A 25,173-nucleotide genomic window follows, 5' to 3' on the forward strand; every position below is an offset into this window, starting at 1 on the left:
GCCTTCGTCTGTTGATCTTGATTCACATTCCTCCTAGTAAAGTTAGATGCCACCTCTGCCACATCATTTTTACACAACTGTTGGTCTCTTCCCACCTTGAGCAAAGAAGAGTGAACTAAACCAGACTCAAGGAAGAAATGAGTCCACAGGACTAATGGCCCATGTGAAACACAGGCTCTTCTATTCTAGCCTGAGATCAAAAGAACTAGATGGTGCCTAGCTACCATTCCTGACCATTCTGACCAGGGACATAATAAGTTTTGGTTAGAATGGGAGAAAAATATAGAACAAAACTCAAATTCATAAATAAGCCAGACTTACTGGACTGATAGACTGAAGGAAGGAACCCCTAAGAGTGTCACCCTAAGTTACCCTTTTAACCTGGAACTGAAGCCACTCTCAGAGGTAACCTTTTAGCCAAATAATAGATTGGCCTATAAATTCTACAATAACACCTGTGACAAATGCACTCCTTTAAATAATCAACTGTTGTTGTTGTTGTTATGTGCCGTCGAATCGGCCCCGACTCATAGCGACCCCTCCTTGGGTTTCTGAGGCAGTATCACTACGGAAGTAGGATTGCCCAACCTTCCTTCCAAGGAGTGACCGGTGGGTTTGAACCGCCAGCCTTCTGGTTAGCAGTCAAATGCTTTAGCCACTATGCTACCAGAGCTCCCAAATAATCAACTATAGGAGACCAAATGGTCAACATTTACTCAAAAGCAAAGATGAGGAGGCAAGGGCGGGCAGGGAAACTGGATGGATGGAAACAGGCAGGCGAGATGGAAATGATGAGAGTGCTGACATATTTCGGGGACTGTAACCAACATCACAGAGTAATTTGTGCATGAATTGTTGAATGGGAATCTAATTTGCTGTGTAAACTTTCACCTAACACAAAATAAAATGTTTTTAAGGAAAGTGTAGTTCTAGGAATTAATGCCTGTACATATATTTAGCCATGTTTATAAGATGACTTGGTAAGGGTATTCATTATAGTATTATTTTAGAAGGAAAGAACAAAGAATGGAAACAATCTAAATGTCCATGAACTGGTAATTAAATAATGATGCTTCCATTTAAAAATGCCCAAAAAACCCTATAGAGCAATTCTCCTCTGACACAGATGGGGTTACCATGAGTCGAAGTAGACTCTAACACTTTTTTTTTTTCCTTTCACTATACAGAAGACTGCAGAATTTGAGTGGGTGATGCAGTCAAGTTATCGAGGGGCCCAAAAACCAGACAAGAGTATTCTGCTTTTAGTCCTTTCTTATCTTGGTCGCTCTCTGACTGATATGCTCAAAGTCTGTTTCTCATCCATTTTGAATATTGATGTCATGCCTCCACAGTTTGATGGCCTTGTAAACTCAAAACTGTGACTACAAATGCAATGGGATCTTGCAAGCTTTTAAGTTAGCACCTAGGTTCATCATTTCCTGGATGAAGGTCCAGGGACAAAGTCAATCTAAACCTCTCTGCCTTTCTGAGCTTCAGCTTTTTCAACTGTAAAACAAAGATAATAAGAATATTTACTTCATAAGATAATTGACAGCACTAAATAAAAATGCAAATATCTTTGTAATTTATCAAACGTTGTATGTATGTCACTAAGACTTTAAGAGGTAGAAGGAATGCTTTTTGCAACCTGTGCCTGGCTCTCTATTTAGGCACCCAAGCAGCTTGCTAATCTTCCAAAGCAGAGCACCACTCTGGAGGTGCAAATTTAACTTGTGGTCCCCAACATCCAATATGCTTCCCATTGGACTCATAGGTAACTTGCTATTGGCTTTTGTTGTTTTGTGGAGAGCACCAGGGAGAAGATTGAAACTTAAGCTTAAGTGATGGAATTATCCTGCACAATTTTCCACATTTTTGCTCAAATTATGACTTTTCCTTAGGCAGAGGACCTGTGCTGATCTGAAATACTTACTTAGAAAGGAAATTGCTAGGGTAGGGCTAGGCTGTACCTAGCCTTGTGCTCATGAAGAACAAGGCTTCTTGTCAGGTGCTGCAGGAATGCTTGGGGGAGACTAAGAGGGGCAGTAGGCAAAGGGGCTATGACAGAAAGACCTCTGGGATTTCCTAAGAACAGACAAAGTAAAGTGCACTAAGTCTGCATGAATGGACCTGGGGGGCTCACCCTGATTTTTCAAAATCAACTAGCTATAATCTGACTGCACAGACAGAATCTCAGCCATAAAATGAGATTGGGCCAGTGGCAATTGTGTTTTTGAAAGCTAGGCTGGTTGTACATGACCCAGGACCTTGTGAGCCTGGGCCTTTTAGCCTTGAAACGAAGTTTATTTTCACCATTGCCCTACCCTCACTTCTTTTCTTGTAAACTTTGAGCATTCTCAGTAGTTGGGACGAGGAACGAGGTCAAGCAGAAAGCGAAGTCTGTAGGCACCCAGAAGAGCAGGAATGATGATGATAGTAACAAGCTAACAAATTCTAACCCCTTCATACATATAATTTAGTCCTCACAACATCCCTATTAAAATAGATACTATTATCACTTCCTTTTCACAGATGATGAATCTGAGTTTGGGAAGTGAAATAACTTACTCAAACTTACTCAGCTCATTTGTGATAGAGAAAGGACCTAAATCATGCATTTTTAAATGGAAGCATCATGCACTCATGGTGCTTCAAGGCTGACTGAAGAGAAGCTCTTTTTCCTTTCTAGAACATTGGCAAGAGTTTGGCAAGTCTCTGATTTCCAAGGTCATCATTTCTCCTCTCTACAATTGAATACTGACTGGCTCCTTTCCAGTCTTCAGGCACCTTATCCATCTACCCATTGCTCTCAAAAATAACTGCTTAATGGTTCTCCAGTAGCTCCAGCCAACTCCTTAAGGGCTCTTGAGAGCAGATCATCTGGAACAGCTAGCTGAACTCATCCAATTTTTTTTTTAAAGGGATCTCTGATCAGCTCTTTCCTTGCTCCCACCACCTATGTGATTTAAATTGGTTGGTCTGCTTCCCTAACACTCATAGAATTCTCTCGACCAAGAGCACGCTTTGAGAGCAAACCAAATCTAGATACAGAGTACACAAATTGGGAGGGAGGAGAAGTGATGTCTAAAGCCAGAAGATTCAGACACATAGTTTTTCAGACCAGAATTCCTCTCCTGCATTCAGCTCATGACAACTGACTTCACCTGGCTGCCATGGAAACATCAGTCTCTGGTGGATGGCAAGCAGCACTTTAGACAGAAGCATCACAGGCTACCATGGTAACGCCAAAAAAAAAAAAAAAAGTAAAACGATACACTTCTCTCTTGGAGGAGTGAGAAGAAATGGATGAGGCTGCTGGGGAAAGCAGGCTAGAAGGGACAGGCTTTGGAAAGTCTGGCTCTGGCTTTAACAGAGAAGGGACTTAACAGACATTTAATAAGAATAAGGCAATGAAATAATGAAAAAGGCATGCTCTATGACTGGCCCTAGCAGGCTAACTGGTAACACAGTTTGCAAAGACTGTAAATAAGGACAGAATAAGATCAGTAACAGGATTAACAATCCTGACAAGGGAGATTAACTCCAATGGGGAAAGTTTCAGGATCTTTAAGGACAGGATCTTGATTAGTAGAAGTGGGGAAGACAAGAGAACAAGACAAGAAAAGACATGAAGCAAAAACAGGAAATGCAGAGAACTGTGCAGATATAAATACTTCTCTACTGACCAAAGACCTTGGCTTCTACAGTGATGCTGAGAAAAGTAAAGATCAAAGGACCTGAAGTCAGACTTTGTGGACTGGAATCCCAAACTTGCTGTGTGACTACAGCAGGTTGTTTAATCTCTTTGGGTATCCGTTTCCTCACTTGCAAAATGAAGTTAACAAAAGAGTCTACCTGAGGTTCTTGTGAGGATTAAATGAGTTAATACACATCAAGTGATTAGAACAATGTCTGTTGTTGTGGGCCAAGATGATTCTCTTAGTGACCCTATGGGACAGAGTAGAACTGCCCCCAGGGTTTCCTAGGCTGTAATCTTTACAAAAGCAGATCACCTGTCTTTTCTCCCATTGAGCAGCTGGTGGGTTATGAACCAGACAAAAACCAAACTCACTGCCTTCGAGTCAGATCTGACTCACAGCAACCCCTCCTTGGGTTTCTGAGGTGGTATCTTCCTTCTGAGGAGTGGCTTGTGGGTTTGAACCACCAGCCTTCTGGTTAGCTGTCAAGTGCCTTAGGTTATGAGCTCCGACTTTTCTTTGGGTTTGCAGCCAAGCACTTAACTTTAGCGCTCCTGAAAAATGTCTAACCCACAATAAATTCTGCATATATGTTAACAATTAACATTATGCCACTTTCTCACTTTTCAGAGCCAGAATAGCCTCTTTACTCCCCAAGTCTTACAACCACATAATTTTCAACAGACCCTCTCCTTAACAGGGAAAAGAGGGACAATGGTCTTTCTCCCTTCAACTTTTCACTCACCTCCCTTCATCAAAACCACCAGGACTAAAGGGTTGTTAAGTCAAGCTCCTGCTTCCTTTAGTAGCGCACCTCTGGGGGCTGTTCGTGCCTAGGGAGGAAGTAGGCAGAATCCCAATGCCAAAGACATAGCAATTTAAAGTCCAGGGAGGAAATATCACTACCCTGGAAGCCAAAAGTCAGGAGAAAATCCTTTGTTTAGAAACGAAGGCTGGTGGGGCAATTCTAACTATGCCAGTTTAAGGATCTCGGGCACAGTCTCACTTGTACCCCAACCAGGTGCCATGCTCAGGCAGAAGCCTTGGAGGGGGGCTTCCCTTATGTTGGGCTGGGCCTAGAAGCGGCTTTGCCCCCTTCTCTCCATTCAACCACCCCCTCCAGAGGGATGAGTAACAGGAAGGCACTGAGTCACATGCAATGACACTGGCTGTCACCCACTAGACACCCCCTAGACTAGACCACTAGACTAGGGTTAAGACTCGTACAAAAGTCTTCTCAGATGTTTCACTTCCACCATCTCCCTCCCAGCAAGAAGCTGTATATACAGTTAAGAACAGGAAACAAGAACTAAGATGGATGTTGTTGTTGTTAAGTACAGTCGAGTCAGCTCTGAGTCATAGCGACCCTATGTAAAACAGAATGAAACAGTGCCTAGTCCTGTGCCAGCCTCACAACCCTTGCTATACCTGAGCCCATCATTGCAGCCACTGTTATCAATCCATCTTGTTGAGGGTAAGGGAAAATGCAAAAAAGGCAAAAGTTAGGGATGAAAACATAAAGAAACCAAGCTGAGGCTGGAGTTCATCTGAGCAGGAGGGCAGGGAGCCCAGGCCTGTGGGTATTTACATTAGTTTAGAGGTGTCCAAGCCAATCTTCAGAAGGCCTGGTCCATGGCCTCAGGATGACTAACAAGGATGGTCCCCACTGAGGCGTCTCAGGATGCATTAGCAGCCAAATCAATAACTGTAGGGGGACTGGGCCACAGCCAGAGGTTCCTACCTAAAAATAGTGTACGTTCCTTCCCGTCCCCCAGTCCAACGAGCAAGCTAGGACAGGAAGGAACTGGAAGACGTACATACGTACGTAAGGGTGGCAATGAAGGGAAAAGCAGAAGCAGGTGACAAAGAACAGAGGTCTAGAAGAATCAGAGCTAGTCCTAGGTCCCAGTGGCCTTTAAGCCAAAAGCAGTCCTCAAGTACTTAATGAGTTGGTTTTAAAAGCAACCCTACAGGCTAGTCACCACAAGATCATCATACCACTTAGAAGTTTGAGAGCTGACAGAGAAATTAAAACCTAACAGCAATTATCCATATTTTTAGCATGATAATAAAGTCTTAACATTCAGTTGCCATAGAGATCAGTAAAGAATGGAAGAACCCCACAGATCCCTGGCCCTGGGCCCCTGGTCTTCTTTGGGTTGTTTCCTATGCTGGTGAGCCTGGCTCGTCCCAGGTTTCAGCCTCCCAAAGCAGGCAGAAGGTGAACCTCCCCTTCCAAGAGCTGTTCTTCCCAGAATTTACTGTCCCAGGCAGAGCGAGGCAGAGCAAGAGTTGAGTGGACAGACCTAGGCACCACAGACACATCAGGTCAGGGGAGCCTCGACAAGGAAATGGCCAAACTCCTTTGGAGACTTGGCTGGGAGTTCTACTACTAAGAAGACCAAAGGCAGGTACAGAGGCCAACAGGATAAGAATGGTGAGTTTAGGCGGTTTCTCTGGTACTTAAGTTCGTGGAGATCATGCAACATGCCTAGAAAAAAGTACAGAATGTGCCACTGTCACACTGCCATCTGGTGGAAAGACACAGAGACAGAGCCTGGAAGTCTACGCTTTGGGCAGGGAGCATAGGGTAGATACGGGGAACCCTGCCCAGAAATGAGCTTTCTGGCCATCTTTCTTTCTAAGAAAAAGGTTAAATACAACAAAATAAAAAGAAAATACAATGGCACTGCAAATGTTTTATATCCCTAGAACCATTCGTGGCTTTGGCTCATGAGAAGTTAAAATCAGACAGACACATCAACTGAGACTACATACATATGGGCAGCAGCCACTACGACAGGGGGCTTGCCTTTTGTACAAAGTTTATATACATGTATATATATGTATACATATTTATATACACAGACACAGGGTATAAAATCCAGTGAGAAGGGCTCACATGAGCTCAGGTAGGAATCGGGAATGGCTTTCCCAGCCAGGGTTGAGCCTGTGGTAGAGGCACACAAGTAGAAGAGCATAGCAGTTTCTCCTCCACCCTCCCACTCTGTGCCAAAGGGAGGACCTGGGAGGAAGGACAACTATACACACGAAGAGGGAAGATAATGGAAAGATACCCTATCTTCATTAAACTCCTGAAGGTCCCTATGGCATCCAAAATGACTCACAGGATAAATCACTTCCACAACTCCCAGCAAGACACTATGCCAACAGAAGTTCTGGCCCCAAGCTACACCAAGCTGAGGCCAAAGATAGATCTCCCAATGCACATGTCCATCTTGTCTTCCAGGGCCCTACAGCAGCCAGCCAGTACCTTCAAAGTTCACCTCCCCAAACTCCAACACCCTCTGGAGCCAGAGGTCCTAACAGGCTTTTTTTTTTTTTTTAGTAAAGGTTGAGGAAAAGGCGAGAGGTTAGTTTCCTCCACTGATGTCCTATGGCCTTCCCAATGGGGGAGGAATTGAAGAATCACTAAGAGGTGGCTGGAAAGGGCAATGAAGGTCATCTTAGGAGACACAACACACAGAAACATGTATTCAATGCAGGTGTCGATTCTGTACTCTTAGACTGGGAGCTTTGTTCAGCAGAGTCCATTTCCAGTGAGGTCATAGGCAAGAGATCATCTTGGTGGCCAATGGTAGTCTCAATCTCCCTAGAGTCAATGTCACACTTTTAGGATGGCTTGGTCCACACATGGAAAGAAGGGGTTGTGGAAGGGCATATGTAGAGAAGAGAATGGTGGGACCCTGAGGCCCACGGAGGCAGTGTACTGGGCCACTGATTTATCTATGGCAAGAAGAAAAGGAAAGGTAAACTGGAAGCCAAAAGAAAAAGAAAAACCAAAGAGTGAAATGGGCTAGGCCTGAGACTCACATGGTCGGGGGGGTAAAGAGGCTGGAGAGCTGGAAGCACTGTGAGGCGACTGCCTGGGAGGCAAAGTTCAGTGCTGGATTCAGAGCTGAAACAAAGAAAGGCAGAGAGGGTGAGTGAGTACAGAGCTCTCCTTATTTTCAGGCCCCAAGCCTTCTCTCCCTCTGCCAAGTCTGAGTCTACCAGTCAGAGCTGCTGGGTTCAGAGCCCCTAAGGGAACTGCTCCATTCAGTTGTAGAGCCCGGGCAGCAGCAGCAGCACTAGCAGCTGTGGTCGGCAGCTGGATTCCAGAGCCTAACAGTGGAAGAAAAGGTGAGGTTAAGTTCCAGTCCTGTATCTCGAACTCAACCCCACATTCTTCACCCTGCAGAGAAACTCTACCTTCTGCCAGTTTGGTCATGAGCTGCAAACGTCCACCTGCTGATCCCAGATCCAGCTCCTGGTCCCCATCAGGAAAAGTGATGTCTGTGCCACCATCCAGTCGCTCAGTAACATGGCCAACCCTCATAGGTCGACCAGCAAGCTCAAAGCCATTTAACTGTTCCAGAGCCCGCCGGGCACACTCGGAGTCAGAGAACTACAAGAAACCCAGGCCTGTTAGTCACCTCCTGGCTACAGACAGGCTCCCAAAGTCCTACTAACAGTCTCTGTCTTTATTTTCCCAGGAAAATTGTATGTTTACTGCAGTACAAGCTTCGATTTCCCAGGGAATATAACCTAAGATCTCATCCCTCAAAATGACTCTCTGAAAAGGACCTTTTCCAATAGACTCAACAGCAATCACTTACCAATATTCCAGGCCCAGTAAGAATAATGCAAAAAATCTATAGACGGAATGTCAGCCAACAGGTTGTTTCACAGAAGGGCACATAAAATGGAGAGTAAGACACAAGGAGAACCAAGGCTCCTGGGCTTGTAAGTTTCAGTTCTCAGTCAAGAACTAGGAATCTGGAACTTCAGAGCCTTGCCTTGGGAAGGAACATACCCTGGCACTGAGAGCAAGACTCTGCCACACCCCCATATACACACCAGAGCTGTTGACTCAGTGACCTGCTTACCAGAGGACTTCTACACTCTAGTCCCTTTCAGGACGACAGCATCAGCAGCACACCTGGTATAAAAAGGATTCCCAGTCTGTTGTTTGTCCAAGTGTGAAGGCTGCTGACCTAAAAGGCTGCCACACAAGCACAAAAAAGCCCCACAGAAGCCTTCCTGTATCTAGATCACACAGGGGCCAGAAAAAGTACTAGCCATCATGGAATCCTCAATACCATAGCTGGCTTTGTTTATTCCCTTACTGCTGGTCAGCACATGATACTGACAGTTCCTAGGCAGGTGGCCTGCCTCTACTAAATACTTCTGAGGTAAGCAATTCTCATAATATGGCACAATCTACTTCTACTCTGCCCTGTGGGTAGTTGTGGGGTGTCTGATGCCTGGAGTGACCCCAGAAAGTATCAGTTTCTATCAAACTTCATGGCTGGCAGCCAGCCCTCATCACACTGGAGTCACACAGGGATGGAAGATCCAGTTATAGGCATTGGAAACCATTTTGCTAGAGTCACTATTAGGGGGCCTCACTGTTCTCCCTACAGTACTATTTAAACATAAAAAACCTTCTCAATGAAAAAACTCCTTCAAAAAGGGTAACATCAGAGGGAAGTACAACTTTCTATTCCTACCCTTAACACAAGAACAATAAACCAATTCTATAAAACATGTATTTCAAAGCCCATACCTAACCTCCCTTATTCCCCCAACCTGTTTTGCAACAGCCTGGAATCACTACCATTACCCAAAAAGCAAGTTGTAGCACCAGTGAAGCTGGTTAAACTCCTGGATACCCCCAGACCAGGGTCACTGACAGTGTGTAGGAACAAAGCCAAGATCTCAAGCAATATACTCATCTTGAGGGGCAGAAGGCTAGTCCAAGCTTCAGGCATCAGTGTGTATGGGTCATTTAGACAGTTCCTAAAGGAGGAGGATGAAGCTAAGCTGCAAAATCAGATTAAGTGGACAAACCTAAACTAAAATAAAAAACTAAAAGACTGGAGACTCACCGTAATGAAACCATAACCTTTAGAGCGGCCTGTATTTGAGTCCTTCATCAAAACAATATTATCAATCTGTAGAATGGGAAGGAATGATCAGTCATCTTTTTGGCTAGCCCACGTCTTAGATCTTTCCTATCTATTCTAAATATTTCTAACTTTCTAGTCAACAATTGTATCTCTCCAAATCTTCTTTTAAAAAGAGGTGAAGGCTCTTTCTTTCTATAACATGTTTTCTGACTGATCTTAATCTGGACCCCATTATTTGATTGCACTGTGTGTCTCATTCCTTTGCCTAATGAGCAGCAAGAATGTAACAATAGAGCCTTACTTTCACAGCATGGACCCAAATGCCTGTTATGACATATGCAATCTGTGGGCTAATCATGGCCAGAGAGAACAGAGAGGTACAGTCCCCTGCCTCACTTTTTCCCAATTTCCTTCCAAGGACACTTCACCTTCTACTTACTTTGCCAAAGGGCTCAAAGATGCCCCGGAGCATGTCCCCGGTGATATTGAAGTGTAGGGAGCCCACATAGAGGTGCATTGGCCCACCACTGCCTTTCTGCAGATTGTTGGCCATGGCTGCCAGTCGGTTTTTCTCAGCCTGGAAAAGGAAATGACAGGTCATGTACCACACCCTCTGATTCCAATCTTATATTCTCTCTGTTAGTTTCTCAGCCTACTCACCTGTGAGGCTTGCACAATGATAGGTACTCCCAGCAGCCGTTGCCCAGTCAACCCAATGGCCAGTGGCACAGACTGGATTTCACAGAACTCCACATAGGCAATACCCTTAGAACGACGTGAGTTCCGATCTGAGATGATACGCACATCACGAACCTATCCAGGGCAAAAAGGAAATCCTGAGTTGGGCATAAAAGGGGATAAAAGATAGGTTACTCTTAAGAAAACCAAGGAGGTGAGGGGTGTTACCTTGCCAACAGCAGAGAAGAAGTCCTCCAGGTCTCGAGGCCGAATGCGGGCAGCCAACTGCATACAAAAAACTGTGCGGGCATCACGCTCCTCAGGACTCAGATTATCAACAGGCTCCCTACAGAGTGAGTAGAATTTGAGACCACTCTTCTCAATAGTTGGTCATTGTTCTCCACCTAACCCTCAAGTACTACACATTCCTTTAGTTTTGCTTTAACCTTTTGTTCACACATCATGATTTCTAAAAAAGTGCTCATATCAACTCACCTAACTGGGCTTTTCTCTCTGAAATGAGGACTCTTGCTTTGTCCATACCTATGCCTATTGAAAAGAGAAAAACAAAACTAAAAATCATGTTACTAAACCTTACTCACACTGGTCCAACACTGGGTCTTCCATCTTGAGGAAACCAGATGCCAGTACCTCATCTCACATGTGAATTCTTAGCACCGCCCTTCCAATAACTGGGTAGCCTGCCTACTACACAACTGGTCATAAGCACCGTTATAGTGACTTGTGTCCCCCCAAAATATGTCAACTTTGCTAGGCCATGAGTCTCAGTATTACGTCATTATCCTGTGTGTTGTAAATCTTAACTTCTTTGATGTTAATGAGGCAGGATCAGTGGCAGTTATGTTAATGAGGAAGGACACAATCCAGAGAATTAAGTTGTATCTTGAGTTGATTTCTTTTTACGATATAAAAGAGATAAAGCAAGTGAGCAGAGATCAGAGGGACCTCCAATCACTGAGAAAGTAGAGCCAGGAGTAGAGCCTGTCCTTTGAATCCAGGATCCTAGATCTAGGGAACGACTGATAACAAAGATCTTCTCCTAGAGCCAACAGAGAGAGAGAAAACCTTCCCCTAGAGCTGGCACCCTGAATTCAAACTTCTAGCCTCCTAAATTGTTTGTTAAAGCCATCCACTTGTAGTATTCTGTTATAGCATCACCACGTAACTAAGACAAGCACCCTTAAACAGGGTCCATAGTATACTCAGGATTCTCTGTTGTTGTTGTCATATGCCGTCGAGTCGGCCCCGACTCATAGCGACCCCTCCTTGGGTTTCCGAGGCAGTTACCACTACGGAAGTAGGATTGCCCAACCTTCCTTCCGAGGGGTGGCTGGTGGGTTTGAACCGCCAGCCTTCTGGTTAGCAGTCAAGTGCCTTAGGCACTATGCTACCAGAGCTCCTAGGTGGTCCAAATTACTGTGCTTTACTGCTAATCAAAAGGTTGGCAGTTTGAGTCCAGCCAAAGGTACCTCAGAAAAAAGGCCTGGTGATCTTCTGAAAAGCAAGCTTTTATGTAACAGTTTACTCTGACACATGTGGAGTTGTCATGCACTGGAAGAGACTTGCTAGCAACTGGTTTAGAGTACCCTTGGTGTTTTATCCAGATGGTGATACAAAGGTGATCTTATTAGCAAAAGGTGATACCCAGTGGCAAGTGGTGGACTCCTGTAGTGCACACGATCCTCATGACGCCGGTCCCAACTTCGTGACTCACTACTACGTCGACGATCCCAGCTACGGCTGCGATGACGACGTTGCCGATCCCGACTTCGGCTCCGACTATTTCTCCGTCTGTGTCGATCATGGTCTCGACTTCGACTACAGATGGAAATGACTATGAGTTTGTTAAAGAAGAAACAAATCTGTTCTGCCTTTTAATATTATCTTTCCATTTATAGTAACTCCCCAAATCCAACAGCCCGAGGATTACTGACCTGCCCTTTCTATCTCTGCTTCTACTGTGGCTCCGACTCCTCTTCTTCCTGTGAAGGACAGCGTAAATTCTTACCTCCGAGCAGCTTTCATGATCTCTCCCAAGGAAAAGAATGACAATAAGACCAGGCTAAAACAGAAAGCAGTAAAAGACCAAAGCCCAGAAGATGATCTGGCAGTAGTTCACAGGAACTGCAAAACACCAACTTCCACAGCCCTGAATGCTGCAGGCATCTGAGGCAGCCATCTTTACCCCCAAAGCCAAGCAAAAGCTGGTGTTTCCAAATCAGAGATCTTCTTGCTATTTTATTCATATGAAATATACTGACGCTAGGACTGACCCACAAATCTACACTGGAAAGCTAAGACTAGAAGATCATTAAACCAAGTCACCATTATTCCCATGACCCCGTGGAGCCATTACCAAAAGCCAGCAGTTTCAGAGCAACCACCTCCCTGTTCTGGCTTCTCTCCAATGGACACTGATGTTTCCCTTCCCCAAGGCGCCAACTTGTTTCTTCACCCCACACTCACTTGCTTGTCTCCACACTGGTGCTGCTCCCACTAGTCCCACTGCCATTGTTGCCACTGCTGCTGGTGCTGTTGCTGGTATTGCTAGGGCTGTCCTTTTTAACCTCTTTTCTTTGCTGCTCATCCTGAGGGGTTCACCAGGAAATTGTCACAAAGCAAAAGGCAGCAGACACACAGATTCCATTGGGCAAAGAAAGAACAAAGGTGAACAGGAAAGATATGCCCATGAAATCAAAGCTCTCAATTATCTATCTAGCCAGATTTTGAAGACCTGGATCTCCTAACAGGGGGAGTAAGAGGAAGCAAAGAAATTACCCACAGGGAAGAGATCAGAGTAACACATTTTGATGTCAAAGCTTCAGCCACCCAACATCTGTTCCAATAACATTGATATCCCAGAACAGAGAGAAAATAGAGCTAAGTCAGAGGTACACTGACTTCCACTGTGTCACCGAGAATTATGAACAAAACACTTATTCCCACATCATGCTCCCACCTCGGTCTTTAGGGCCTTTTCTAAAAGCATGACCCTAGAGTATGGGACCCCCCAATGAGACTAGCTAAAGCCCACACCTTTTATGAATAGCTGTACAAAATAAACAAGCAGGGAAAGAGGAGTCATAAAATGCTGAAGTGAGTGGGGGGAATATTACCTCCTCTTTTTTATAGGGAGCCTCCAGCATGGCCTCAATTACTATATCAAAGTCATCAGATGCCATCGTGTCTGAGATGAGAATCTGAGGAGAAGACATTAACACTTAAGAACCTCATTTATATTTCTCCCCCTTCCAGTAGCTCACACTCCCTTTCCCCTCCAAGAAAGAGACATCAGGATATATAGTTCCATTTCTTGAACTCTAAAGGGATCTTGGGAAATCTGGTGGCGTAGTGCCTAAGGCATTTGACTGTTAACCATAAGGCTGGCGGTTCAAACCCACCAGCCACTCCTCAGAAGGAAGACTGAGCAATCTACTTCCATAAAGATTTACTATCTCGGTAACCCAAGGAGGGGCTGCTATGAGTCAGAATCAACACGATGGCAGGGAGTCTGGATTTTTTTTTTTTTTTTAAAGGGATCTTACCAGCATCGTTCACCTTAGATTTATAGATCTGAACTAGCTCTGCTTTGTGGCTTAGAAAAGATCAAGGGTCTAGAAGGAAATGGAATACCAAGCTAGAGACAAAATACTAAAATACAGACTCTGTTTTGTGAAGAGAAAATATTGGTACTCAAAATTTCCATTCACTTTACAATGGGAAGTAGGCCTCCATTTGACCGTATAAAATTCTGAGTAAGTAACTGGCTTAAAGTTAAACCATAAAAATAAGTACACATTCGAAAACAAAAGGTAAAGATACAAGAGTGAAAATTAGAAGCAAGACAAACCAACACTAAAGTGATGCACATTTACCCTAAGCTATTTTCCACTGGGAGCTCTGCTAGCATAGTGCCTAAGGCACTTGACTGCTAACCAGAAGGCTGGCAGTTCAAACCCACCAGCCACTCTTTGGAAGGAAGGTTGGGCAATCCTACTTCCGTAGTGGTACTGCCTCGGAAACCCAAGGAGGGGTCGCTATGAGTCGGGGCCGACTCGATGGCAAACAACAACAACAACATTTTCCACTTACCCCAAAACCAGTAATTAGGGCCTCATCATTAAGCATTTTCTGTCCAATACTAACTAGAGTTTAGATAACTCACAAACATTAAATCAGTCTTAACCAATCCCGTTTTGAAGTCCTTCTGTCTAGGCAGGCAGGAAAAGACTTCTTGCCTCCCTCAACCTTTCACATCTAGCAATCAATTGTCTTTCCCCAGGCTATCCACCACAGGTCTGTCAATAAGTAAAACAGAAGATATCAAACAAAATCATTATGATAAAATTAGCCAGATAAAAAAAGTGTACACTCTATATGATTCCATCTGTATACAACTCTAGAAAATGCAAACTAATTTTTAGTGACAGAAAGCAGACCAGTGGTGCCTTAGGACAGGAGTGGGTGAGGTGGGGCAGGGAGGAAGGACACAAGGAAACTTTTGGGGTGATGTTTGTTATCTTGACTGTGGTGATGTCTTCATGGATGTATATACACACAAAAACCCATCAAATTGTATATTTAATGGGTGCAGCTTATTGTACATCAATTATACCTTCATAAAGCTATTTAAAGGGAGCTCTGGTGGCATAGTGCCTAAGGCACTTGACCGCTAACCAGAAGGCTGGTTTCAAACCCACCAGCCACTCAGAAGGAAGATTACCCAATCTACTTCCATAGTGATACCGCCTCAGAAACCCGAGGGGTTGCTATGAGTTGAAGACAACTCTATGGCATATAACAACAAACAACCACAAACCTATTAAAAAGTGATCTGAGGAATTTCTATACAAGGAGGCTAATCAAAATCAGACTTTCTACTGGAGTTTTGTCCTCTTAAAGCAGGTAATGTATCACTCAGTGATCTGAGTTGCCCTCAGAACCCACTGCTTATTTTGATCATTTATTTATAAGAATTGTTGTTGTGGTTAGGTGCCCTCGAGTCAGCTTTGACTCACGATGACCCCATGTACAACAGAACCAAACACTGACTGCTCCTGTGTTACCCTACCTCAACCCATATTGTTGAGCATCTTTTATAAGAGTGTTATTGTTGTTGTTATGTGCCACAGAGTCAGACCCGACTCATAGTGACCCCTCCTTGGGTTTCTGAGGCAGTATCACTACGGAAGTAGATTGCCCCATCTTCCTTCCGAGGAGTGGCTGGTGGTTTTGAACCTCCAGCCTTCTGATTAGCAGTCAAGAGTAGTAACACTTATAACTTATAGTACCTATTAAGTGCTAGGTGCTGTACTAAGCATGTTATAGAGATGATTCCTGGAAAAAATAAAAATTATCTGGAGCCAAATTTAAGGCTTAAACTTTAAATCTAAGATCAACAGATATGTATAAAAACCAGTAAACTCAATTTCTTATAATACCATCTTACATTTTTTAGTAATCAAAGACAACATTGCTGTAGAGAGATAATATCTGAAACAAAGCACACATGAACAAATTATCAAGAATTGTAATAAATACTATCTGGCTCATGGTGACAAAATGGCTCTAAAAGTACAGATTTTGATCCTCAAACTGTTCTTTTCAATCATTTTGACTGTCAAGTCTACAAATTTTTTAAGTTAGCCGCAGAGTACTTAATCATTGTGCCACCTTGTCTGCCTTAAAAAAAAAAAAACCCAAACCCACTGCCATTGAGTCAATTCCGACTCACAACTACCACTGGGTTTCTGAGATGGTAAATCTTTACAGAAGTAGATTGCCTGGTCTTCCTTCTGCGGAGTGGCTGGTGCATTTGAACCGCCAACATTCTGGTTAGCAGTCAAAGGCCTTACTTAGGCAATGCATCACCAGAGCTCCTAAAAACCTGCTTTGTTGTTATGTGCCTTTGAGTCGGACCCCACCCATAGCGACCCCTCTTTGGCTTTGCCCCATTTTCCTTCCCAGGAGTGGCTGATGGGTTTGAACCACCAGCCTTCTGGTTAGCAGTCAAGTGCCTTAGGCACTATGCTACCAGAGCTCCCAAAAACCTGCTTTAGGGGTCCCGAATTATCCCAGTGCCTGAACCTTATGAGAGGACATTCAAATCTCAAGCCAGAACTTAGGCCTCACTGCTAAGAACCAATGTGAGCCCAGTTCAGGGAGAATTTACCACATGTTAGAGTCCCAGGGGTCATGGTAGCTCCATCTCCTGGGTCTGGTCACTAAGCTGGCCACAAACACCTCCAAACTGAAAGCAGCTTAATTAAGTACAGGTACAATGAAAACGGGAAAAACATTACTTAAAGGATTGCTCTCCTACGCTGTGGAACAAGCCAAGGCTATGCTTTAAAAAAAGTCCTGTAATTAACTGGTTGGCAAGTTACTGCGAGGACCAGTGTCCCAGCGTTCAAACTTCACATGTGGATGCAGTAGACGCCTCTACCACCACTAAATGTGTAGTCAAAAAAGGAAAGATGATGAAAGCCCATAGAAGCCGCCGGAGTATTAATCTCGCAAAACGGAGATGGAGAAGAAATCTCAAATTTCTCATCTCTCTCTGAGTGGCTGCACTAAGGGCTCAAAACCTGTCTCCTCCTGGGCCTCGCAGGGTGGATGGCCTCCTCCCTAGAATGGATGAGCCTATATATCTCGGCTACCAGGACTGGAAAGAAATCGAGATCCGTAAGAAATAGCATCTTTAGCAGTACGAGAGCCACAAAAAGGCCTATCCCTAAAATTATACCAGTGAACTCTATACACGTAGTGAACATTTTCAACTCACAATACACAGGAATAAAAAGCTTTTTATTTCAAGTTTGCCCAATCTTGCTCATGACGCCATTTTCCCCCCGTGACGTCAGGGGGTGGCGCCGTACGGCAACGTCATGCATAGGTGACGTCGCGGTAGGGACTGAGTTTCGGGGTTTCTCACCAGCTCTGGGCCCCCGCAGGGAGGAGTCCCAGTTCTTTCCGTTCCTTTGGGAGTGTGGGGCGCGAAGCCCAGCTACTTCCCAGAGTTTCAGCAATAAAAGCAGCACTGCGGCTTGAGCTGCTCTTCTTCCTGCAAAATGGCGGCAGCTCCGCTATCTTCGAGCACCTTTCCCAATCTGCGCATGCGCCGAATCACTTACGCGGGGCTGGAACCAATCTCACTGGCATCGTGGCAACAGTACAGAGTACAGGTTTTCATTGGCTAAAACCCTAAGCTTGAGTGGCGCCCACCTCAGATGTGTTTTAGCAACTATCAAGTCCCCGATGATTGGCTAACTTCTCAGAGGGTCAACTTTGTTTGTAGCCGCCCCCACTCTGATTGGTTAAATGACACGTGGAAGGCGGGCCAAGGACTAGAGGAAAGGACCCACCCACCCACCCACCCTGTTCCAAGCGCTCCTGTCAACGCGATAGGCGGAGCGGAGAAAGTACAATAGACGTCCTCGAGTGACCCTAATTTGCTAAAGGGGTCACGTCGGTCTTCCCAGGACAACTTTGTGGACTGCGTCTGTTTCACAAAGAGAAGGATGCTGGACTCCACATTCACAATCTTCGCAGGCTATCTTCCCACTACTTCCCTCCACCTTCAATGCCTGTGACACACAGGTCTTGCCACAGATGTCTTCTTCCACAGTCACCCGAGTCATCGCCTGGTCCCACAGGTCACATACCTTCAGTTCAAGTCGTGTCTTAGACACTTCCCACTGCAAAGGCATACTTGAGAGTTTCTCAGGTCTCTTTTTTTGCAGCAGCAATCAGCCCTCTAACCAGAAAGGAACAGATGTCTGCCCTTACATTGCAAGGGCTTCAAGTCCCTAGAGAATTCAGTTGCCTAATAGAGCTGTCGAAAACATAGCTGATTATAACATGCAGTGAGGCAGTCAAAGGACCTGTTGCTATCCTGATGTAGAATACAAACATAATGCACCTTACCTCTAACATGGAGTTGAACTAGATAACCTTTTAGGACTTCAAACTCTAACCCAGTGTTATTAAAATAGGTTACTTCTCTGTGGAGTTGCCTGGATGACTCCCAGTTCTTCCCAAGAGTTAACTAAAGAACTGGCAGTGCAGCAGCTCAGGAAGGCAGCGGGAAGCTGGCTTCACTCACTACCCCATTTTCCACCAAGGCTGCAAACTCTTGTTTCACCACTAGAGAAATGACTAAGCAAGGTCCCTAATAGAACAGCCCTCAGTGTAGCTGGCCAGAAAGGCCTATATAGCCCAGGAGCCTAAGAGTCATCACTCAACTTCTTAAATAGGGAATAAAGCTAGGCTCCTGTGGGTCTTGCACAACATAAGGGAACAGATCTGAATATGGATGTGGAAGAAGACTGGCCAATCCACCTGGGAAACTCCAAAGGGGGTCACTATGAGTCGGAATCCACTCAATGGCAGTGAGTTAGTTGTTGTTTTTTTTTTTTAAAAAAATAAGGTGTAGAAGGCTTGGTGACACAGTGGCTAAAGCACTTAGCTGTTAACCAAAGGTGGGCAGTTTGAACCCACCAGTTGCTCTACAGAAAAAGATGTGGCAATCTGCTTCTGTAAAGATTTACAGCCTTAGAAATCCTATGGGGCAGTCCTACTCTGTCCTACGGGGCTGCTCTGAGTCAGAATTGACTCAACAGTAGTGAGTTTGAAGTGAGGTGTGAGAAAGCAGTCAGGGGGCAGCGGGGTTAGAGCAGGAAAGGCCGGAACGTCACTTTATTTGTATTTCCTCCTGCACAAAACCATCAAAATAGGAACACAGATGTGTAGGGAAAGGGCTGAAAGTTTGTTCAATCCAATGGTCTCACGGTAATTCCAGGGAGGCTCTTCAGGTTGAGTGTCTGGTTGGTGTGGCTTCAGACACAGTGTGGCTTCAGACACAGCACTAATCCTTCAAGCCCTGGCCTGAAGTGTTCACAGATTGGTAGCTTGGGTCCTGCAATTAACTCTCATCTTTTGCCCACTTTGATATAAGGCAGAAGAGCAGACTGAAATACTCCTCTCTGATGGGCAAGGGAAATCACAGCCCCATGATGTGCTGCACCTTCTGTGCTACTGGAGCAGAACCGGAAACTGCTTCAAGGCTATGGCCACTTGCAGGCATGGCTAGAGGCCAATGGTATATGAGCGGCCTGTGGGGTTGTGAATGGCAGAACAGACTGGTGCTGTAACAGCCCATTCATACCACACCTTCTTGGAATTGCTGCATCGCCAGAAACGCACACAGATAGTCTGGCCTTCACGCACCGTAATGGGCTGCTGTAGAAATAAAGACAGGGAGGTTCAGGGTGAGGTTAATGAATAATATGTGGCAATGCATTGAGCTTGGTGTGGAGATAAAATGATAAACATGAAAGACTATTTTAACACTCAAGAAGCTTATCTGAAGTCTATTAAACAATGAACAACAAGACATTGAGCAAATAATCAAAAGTGTGGTGAGTGTTGTGAACATATGCAGGGAACTATGAAAGTACCTGTGAAAGGGAATGGTGAAGCTAAATTGGTCTAGGAGATCAGGGAAAATTTATCTGACAATAGGAAGAGACCTGGAAGATAAGTTTAACTGGGTGAAGAGAAGAGCAAAGAACTTTCTTGGTAAAGGAAAAAGATATAAAAGCTTCAGGCAGGAAAGAAGACAGAGTATTCAAGGTTTATAAGGCTGAAGAAATGTAATCAAGGAGGACAGCAGCTGAAAAGGTAGGCAAGAACTAGATTCTGCCACGTCTTACAGGCAGTGTTCAGGATTTTTACTTTTATCCTAAGGGCAGTGGGAAGGCATTGAAGGGTTTTAAGCAGGAGCAAGAGATAATCAGGTTTGAGTTTTTAAAAGAAAGCTCTTGCTCAAGGTACAGAATGGGCAAAAGAACCATAGTAGATGTGAGAAGACCAGGCTGAAAGTCACAATAGATATCCAAACACCTCTAACAGGGATCCAAGAGCATATGAAAGCAGCTGAACATAGTCAAGTCATAGCCAAGTGCCATCCTAAGAGAACGGAAGGGACAATGACAAAAATTACTCCTCATTAACCTACAGAGTCTTAAAGGTGACTCCTACCTTAATGGGGAAGAGGATGGGAAACCATGAGAACATCCCAGGAGAATGAGTCTCTGGACGGATACCTGTGTGGATAAAATAAAAAAGTCTCCACAATTATGCCTTCTGCCTCAGTTGAAGAGTCTCTATTAAGATCACAAAAACAAGTAATCACCAATCTTCATTCACTGACCCTTTAGCTCCCCTTGAATCCAAATGAAACATGTACAAAAGCTGCCCAGGCAGCACAGCCTAATACCCTACCATCACTGCTCCCACTCACTCACTCAGAGTGATGTCCTGATAAAGCACAGTCTCAAAGTAGCCAGCAAAGCCATGCAGCACCGTGTTCACTTCAACGGGAAAGTCCAAGGTGCAGTAGCGGTTGTTGTCAATCATAGGATCTGTCAGGGAAGAGAGTTGTTGGGTGGTGAGGAGCCAGGAGTCCTAGAAAACTTGGTAAACCATAAGCAAGAACCACGAAGGGACACCTAGATAGGACAGTCCTGGGACAGTAAGGGAAGAAACTAGGAGGGTGTGCTCATACCCATCTAGCCAGAAGACAGCCTGAAGGAACTTACCTCTGTTGGGATGGCTGAAGGTAAAACAGGGCTGAGGTGCAGACAGCTGGTGGAAGTTGTGCAGCCGCACCACATAAGGCATCTCAAACTGGGCCTGTCCCGAGAGAAAGCGAGCTAGAACTGGAGAAGACAGGCAAGAGATATCTACTTCCCCAGGGCAAGATGTCCAAGCCTCAGAGACCCAGAAAGATAAAAACATAGTTTCACTTCAATTGCTATCCCACACTCTCATCTCCTTCACCTCTTCATTTTCACCAGTGGAAGAAAATAGTTGAAGCTAATACAAAAAAAGGAGTAAAGAGAATTGCTTCCCTCCAGAAGAGAGTGGCTTTTTACCTCAGGGTCGCGGTCCTTTTCTCGACAGGCTCGGACCTCATTGTACAACTTGGAGGAGGAGATGGGAGCCAAGAAAGAGGTGTACTCCCCAGGGATGCTCACACCATCATCTGTAGGGCAAGAGGGTCAAATTAGTTCCTGAGAGATAGAAATGGTGTTTCTGTACTGAGGCTCACATGCCCCTCCCCACCCCTTAACATAAAAACAGACCCAAGCTGGCATAAGCAGGGCAGGAAGAAGCAGTTTGACACTGTCACATTCCCGGGCTAGCCTGTTCCCAACTCTTGTCGTGAGGGATTCCATTTATAAAATCACTCAAGATTAAAACTCAAAGGAACCTGAAATGATAGAGAACTCTTCTCCTGGTTCCTAACTTTTGTGGGTCACAAAGCACTTTGACAGTCTGATGAAAGATAAACCTACGGTACGTATCACATCAGTTTAGGGAGTCCACAGACCTCAGATATAAAATCTTTGCTTGAGTCATCTTCTCATTTTTCAGATATGAACACTGAGATTCAGAGACTACTGCACTAGCTAAAGTCATAGAGCCAGCAGAGTAGCATGTCTCAAACCTACAGGATCTGCCCCCAAGTCCGACCCACATTCTCCTAAATCTTGTAACCTTCCCAGTTTGCTGCTCCACCCATTATCACAGCCCCCTCTCCTCCAGCCTTCCCACCAGATAATCCATTCCCCTTACTCAATACACCCCAGCTTGGAGGCACCTTTTAGGAAGTGCTGGGCTCCATCCAGGCACTCAGGTGACAGTTCATTGTCAGCAAAGGAACCCAGAAGCTCACTAACAATGATGTCTGCTTTCTCTGGAGCCACCCATTCCCGCATGTCTGAAGAGACTACTGTCACCTGGCTTCCCCATTCTTCAAACTGCCAGTTTTCTAGCCTAAAGAGAAGGTACAAATGAAGACATGAATGAGGACAATGGGCAACAGGGACAAACTTCCAAATAAACAAGTTGCTACTCACGTCACTACAGCATTTGGGTTTTTCTCCACAGCGTACAGCTTAATCCGCCGATCAGCCTGCTTGGCTGCCCGCAGGGAAGCATTCACCAGAGGACCCCGGCCTGCTCCCAGCACCATTAGCACCCTGAGAAAGGATGAGAAAGAATCAAGTGGATTGCACATACAGAAGGAGGCATGCAGGTCCCTGGGATCGAGTGCAGGGAGCATACTCACTGGACATTGACATCCTTCTCTTCTTCTGGCACTCGGTCCAGGAGACATTTATAAATGGCCTGGGAGAAGGAGAGAAGACCTCAGCAGGAACAGACTTCTGGCTATAATCCCAATCTCACTCAGATCACCCTAGTCCTGTGCTTACCCCAACCTGGGACCCATACTATACCTGCTGGTACTGAGAATATTTGATGGGGTCCTTTTCAAATACTTCGTATGTCTGAGATTCCAGATTGTCCATCAATGGCTAATGAACAAGAGGAAAAAGGTAAAGTAAATTAACCAGTTTCTGGCAGGGACAATGCACCAGAACACCAAAAATCTTCTGTCCAGGGACATTCTTGGCCCCCTTGCACTGCTTTCTCCCTCTCTGTATACTCCAGACCTACCTGGAGTGGGGACTGTAGATAATCTTCATAGCCCTTGGCAAAGAGTTCATAGGCATTGGGTGGAGGGCGGTTCTGGCTCAAGTATTCCAGGTACTGAAGGTAGGAGCAAAACTCCTTCTCTGAGTGGTGGTTGGTACCTGTGATGATGAACTGCACCTCTAGCTGTAAGAGAAGTCAGACCATCAGCCTTCAAACCAAGATTCTGGGGGTATGTTTAGGGTTTATGGCCATAGACAATTTCAAAAATAAGGCCAGCCCAGTAGTGCTCCACTTCCTGATTCCACCACCAACAAATAAGAGCACAAGGCTTCAATGAACTTTTAAGTCTTTTTATGCCAAATAAGGATTTTCCTAGTTTGGAACACCCCCTGGTCTCTGTCATAACTTATTAAATGAAAACTTTTGCAAAGTTCTCGTGAGGTTGGCTTCTTTTTGAAAGATTTCTAGGGTTCCTACTGCTACTTCACTTATCACTTTCAACGCCAACTTTGTTGAAACTGCTCTCCGGAAACCAATGAGGAAAAAAAGCCCCCTAGGAAAAAAGCATCACACATATGTGAACAAGGCAAGGGGATCAGATGGATCACTTCTAGAACCACTCTACCACTCACCTTGAGGAGCCGGAAGATGAGCCTCTGATGCATCTTAGAAAGAACAGGAAATCCCTTCTTATTGGTCAGGAAAATGCTGGTGGGGAGAATGGCTGCTTTGATGGGTTCCCCAAGCCAACGATCAATGACATGATTAGATGGGAGGTCAGCCCCAATTTCAAGAGCTACAAAAGGAAAGAGACTTATCAACTTCTGCTAGGCAAGAAGCCCTTCTTTGCTCCTTTGTGTGTTTACTCCTTTTCTTAAGAACAAGGCTGACTGAGGCATAGTAAAGTAGCAAAACTGCCCAGCAGCCAAGTACATATGACACTTTAACTTCTGATTCCTATTCACAGATGGTCAGAAAAAGGATACCTATCCCAGGACCCTCATGGACTTACCCACTGCAATCCTCTTGCTATAGTCACACAAAGTCCGGAAGTTGTGCCACCTGTCCAGGGACAAATACAGTAAATCATAGTCATATTCACAGAATCTACCAGTCACCAAGCTCAAAGGAGACCTACCTAAAGGTTCCACCTATACTTCCCTTCACCCTGCCCTTTGCCCTTATACAAAAGCACCAAAGGGAGACATACCACATCCATGTCTTTTCTTCTCCACTGTACTCCTCTGTGTGTGTAGTTGGTGCATTCTCGATGATATCATCCCGCAAATCCTCTGGTGCCACCAAGGGTACCCGCATCCAGAACTATACATGTACAGGTTCCCTATTTAGAACTCTATTTTGAATTCATTGTGTCCACAAAGTTCCTCAATTAAAAAAATCCTGATCCAGACCTCAAGTAAATCCCATTATATGCCTTTTCCAATCTGTGATAATATTCTTGTACATAAGAACGTGTATCTTGTGTTTGGCCTTATGGAAATGTCTGCCTTGTCTTTTATTTCAACTCTAAATTTCTAGATACAAAGTATCAAATGTCTGTTTCACCTCTCTGCATACCACTTTTATTTGGAGGACCAGCAATAGTACTCATGTTTTAATTCTGCCAAGCACATCATCCATTGAATGGTTAGGCACAAGAAGAGACTACCCTAATATGCAGCAGGAAAGAAGCCCCTCCACCATACCATAGAGGAGTGGTGGCCAGTGTGGATGTGGTTGGTCAAAACTCTGGCCAGGTTAGTGTTATCCTCCTGATTGAGGGGCAGCAGGAAAGCTGGAAGACCCAGATAAGCCCCAAAATTCAGCTCCTGTAACATGGCCTGGACACAGAAGAGGAAAAGGTTAAGAATTAGCAACCCATGGAATTAGAAATACTATTTGACCCAGCAATCCCATTACTAGCTATATATCCTAAAGAAGTGAGAACCGAGACACGAAAATGTACACCCATGTTCATCGCAGTACTATTTACGATAGGGAAAAGAAGGAAACAACCTATGTGCACATCAACAGAAAAATGGATAACCAAACTATGGTACATACACACAATGGAATACTATGCAACACTGAATAATGTAGAATCTGCAAAACACCACATAACATGGATGGACTCGGAGAACATTATGCTGAATGAAATAGGTCAATCACAGGAGGAATACAGTATTAGTTCATTATTGTAAAAAGTCAAGGAAAGGTTTATATATGAAAGGAAACTTTCGTTGTTGGTTACCAGGGGTGGGAGGGGAGATGAGGGAACACTGAAAAAAAAAAAAAAAAGCACTGACATGCATTATGTATTTCACTGTACATAAATTATATTTTAATAAAATGTATTAAAA

General features: G+C 44.6%; 2 protein-coding genes across 2 annotated transcripts in view; both read right to left on the reverse strand.

Moving 5' to 3' along the window:
• Positions 1–7,528: 7,528 nt before the first annotated feature.
• RBM23 (RNA binding motif protein 23) lies at positions 7,529–13,494 on the reverse strand. Its single transcript, XM_007951172.2, has 12 exons — positions 13,426–13,494; positions 12,776–12,897; positions 12,244–12,291; positions 11,954–12,127; positions 10,784–10,837; positions 10,517–10,634; positions 10,271–10,423; positions 10,050–10,187; positions 9,590–9,655; positions 7,911–8,106; positions 7,713–7,823; positions 7,529–7,617 (listed from the first exon to the last, which is right to left on the reverse strand). Exons 1-12 carry the CDS (start codon positions 13,489–13,491, stop codon positions 7,529–7,531), a joined length of 1,335 nt encoding a protein of 444 aa, XP_007949363.1. The 5' UTR covers positions 13,492–13,494.
• Positions 13,495–19,396: 5,902 nt separating this feature from the next.
• Positions 19,397–25,173, reverse strand: part of PRMT5 (protein arginine methyltransferase 5) — a 7,199-nt gene continuing 1,422 nt past the window's right edge. Inside the window, exons 4-17 of the mRNA XM_007951175.2 lie at positions 24,520–24,654; positions 24,024–24,136; positions 23,826–23,875; positions 23,446–23,609; positions 22,835–22,996; positions 22,615–22,692; positions 22,446–22,504; positions 22,234–22,356; positions 21,975–22,150; positions 21,247–21,356; positions 20,911–21,004; positions 20,617–20,733; positions 20,351–20,415; positions 19,397–19,549 (exon numbers count right to left, since the gene is read on the reverse strand). Coding sequence (XP_007949366.1) covers positions 19,397–19,549; positions 20,351–20,415; positions 20,617–20,733; positions 20,911–21,004; positions 21,247–21,356; positions 21,975–22,150; positions 22,234–22,356; positions 22,446–22,504; positions 22,615–22,692; positions 22,835–22,996; positions 23,446–23,609; positions 23,826–23,875; positions 24,024–24,136; positions 24,520–24,654 — 1,599 coding nt within the window. The remainder of the gene's footprint in view (positions 19,550–20,350; positions 20,416–20,616; positions 20,734–20,910; positions 21,005–21,246; positions 21,357–21,974; positions 22,151–22,233; positions 22,357–22,445; positions 22,505–22,614; positions 22,693–22,834; positions 22,997–23,445; positions 23,610–23,825; positions 23,876–24,023; positions 24,137–24,519; positions 24,655–25,173) is intronic.

The sequence above is a fragment of the Orycteropus afer genome, unplaced genomic scaffold (assembly GCF_000298275.1).
Source record: "Orycteropus afer afer isolate SDZICR_OR568_19922 unplaced genomic scaffold, OryAfe1.0 scaffold00292, whole genome shotgun sequence".
In the NCBI taxonomy this organism is placed as follows: domain Eukaryota; kingdom Metazoa; phylum Chordata; class Mammalia; order Tubulidentata; family Orycteropodidae; genus Orycteropus; species Orycteropus afer.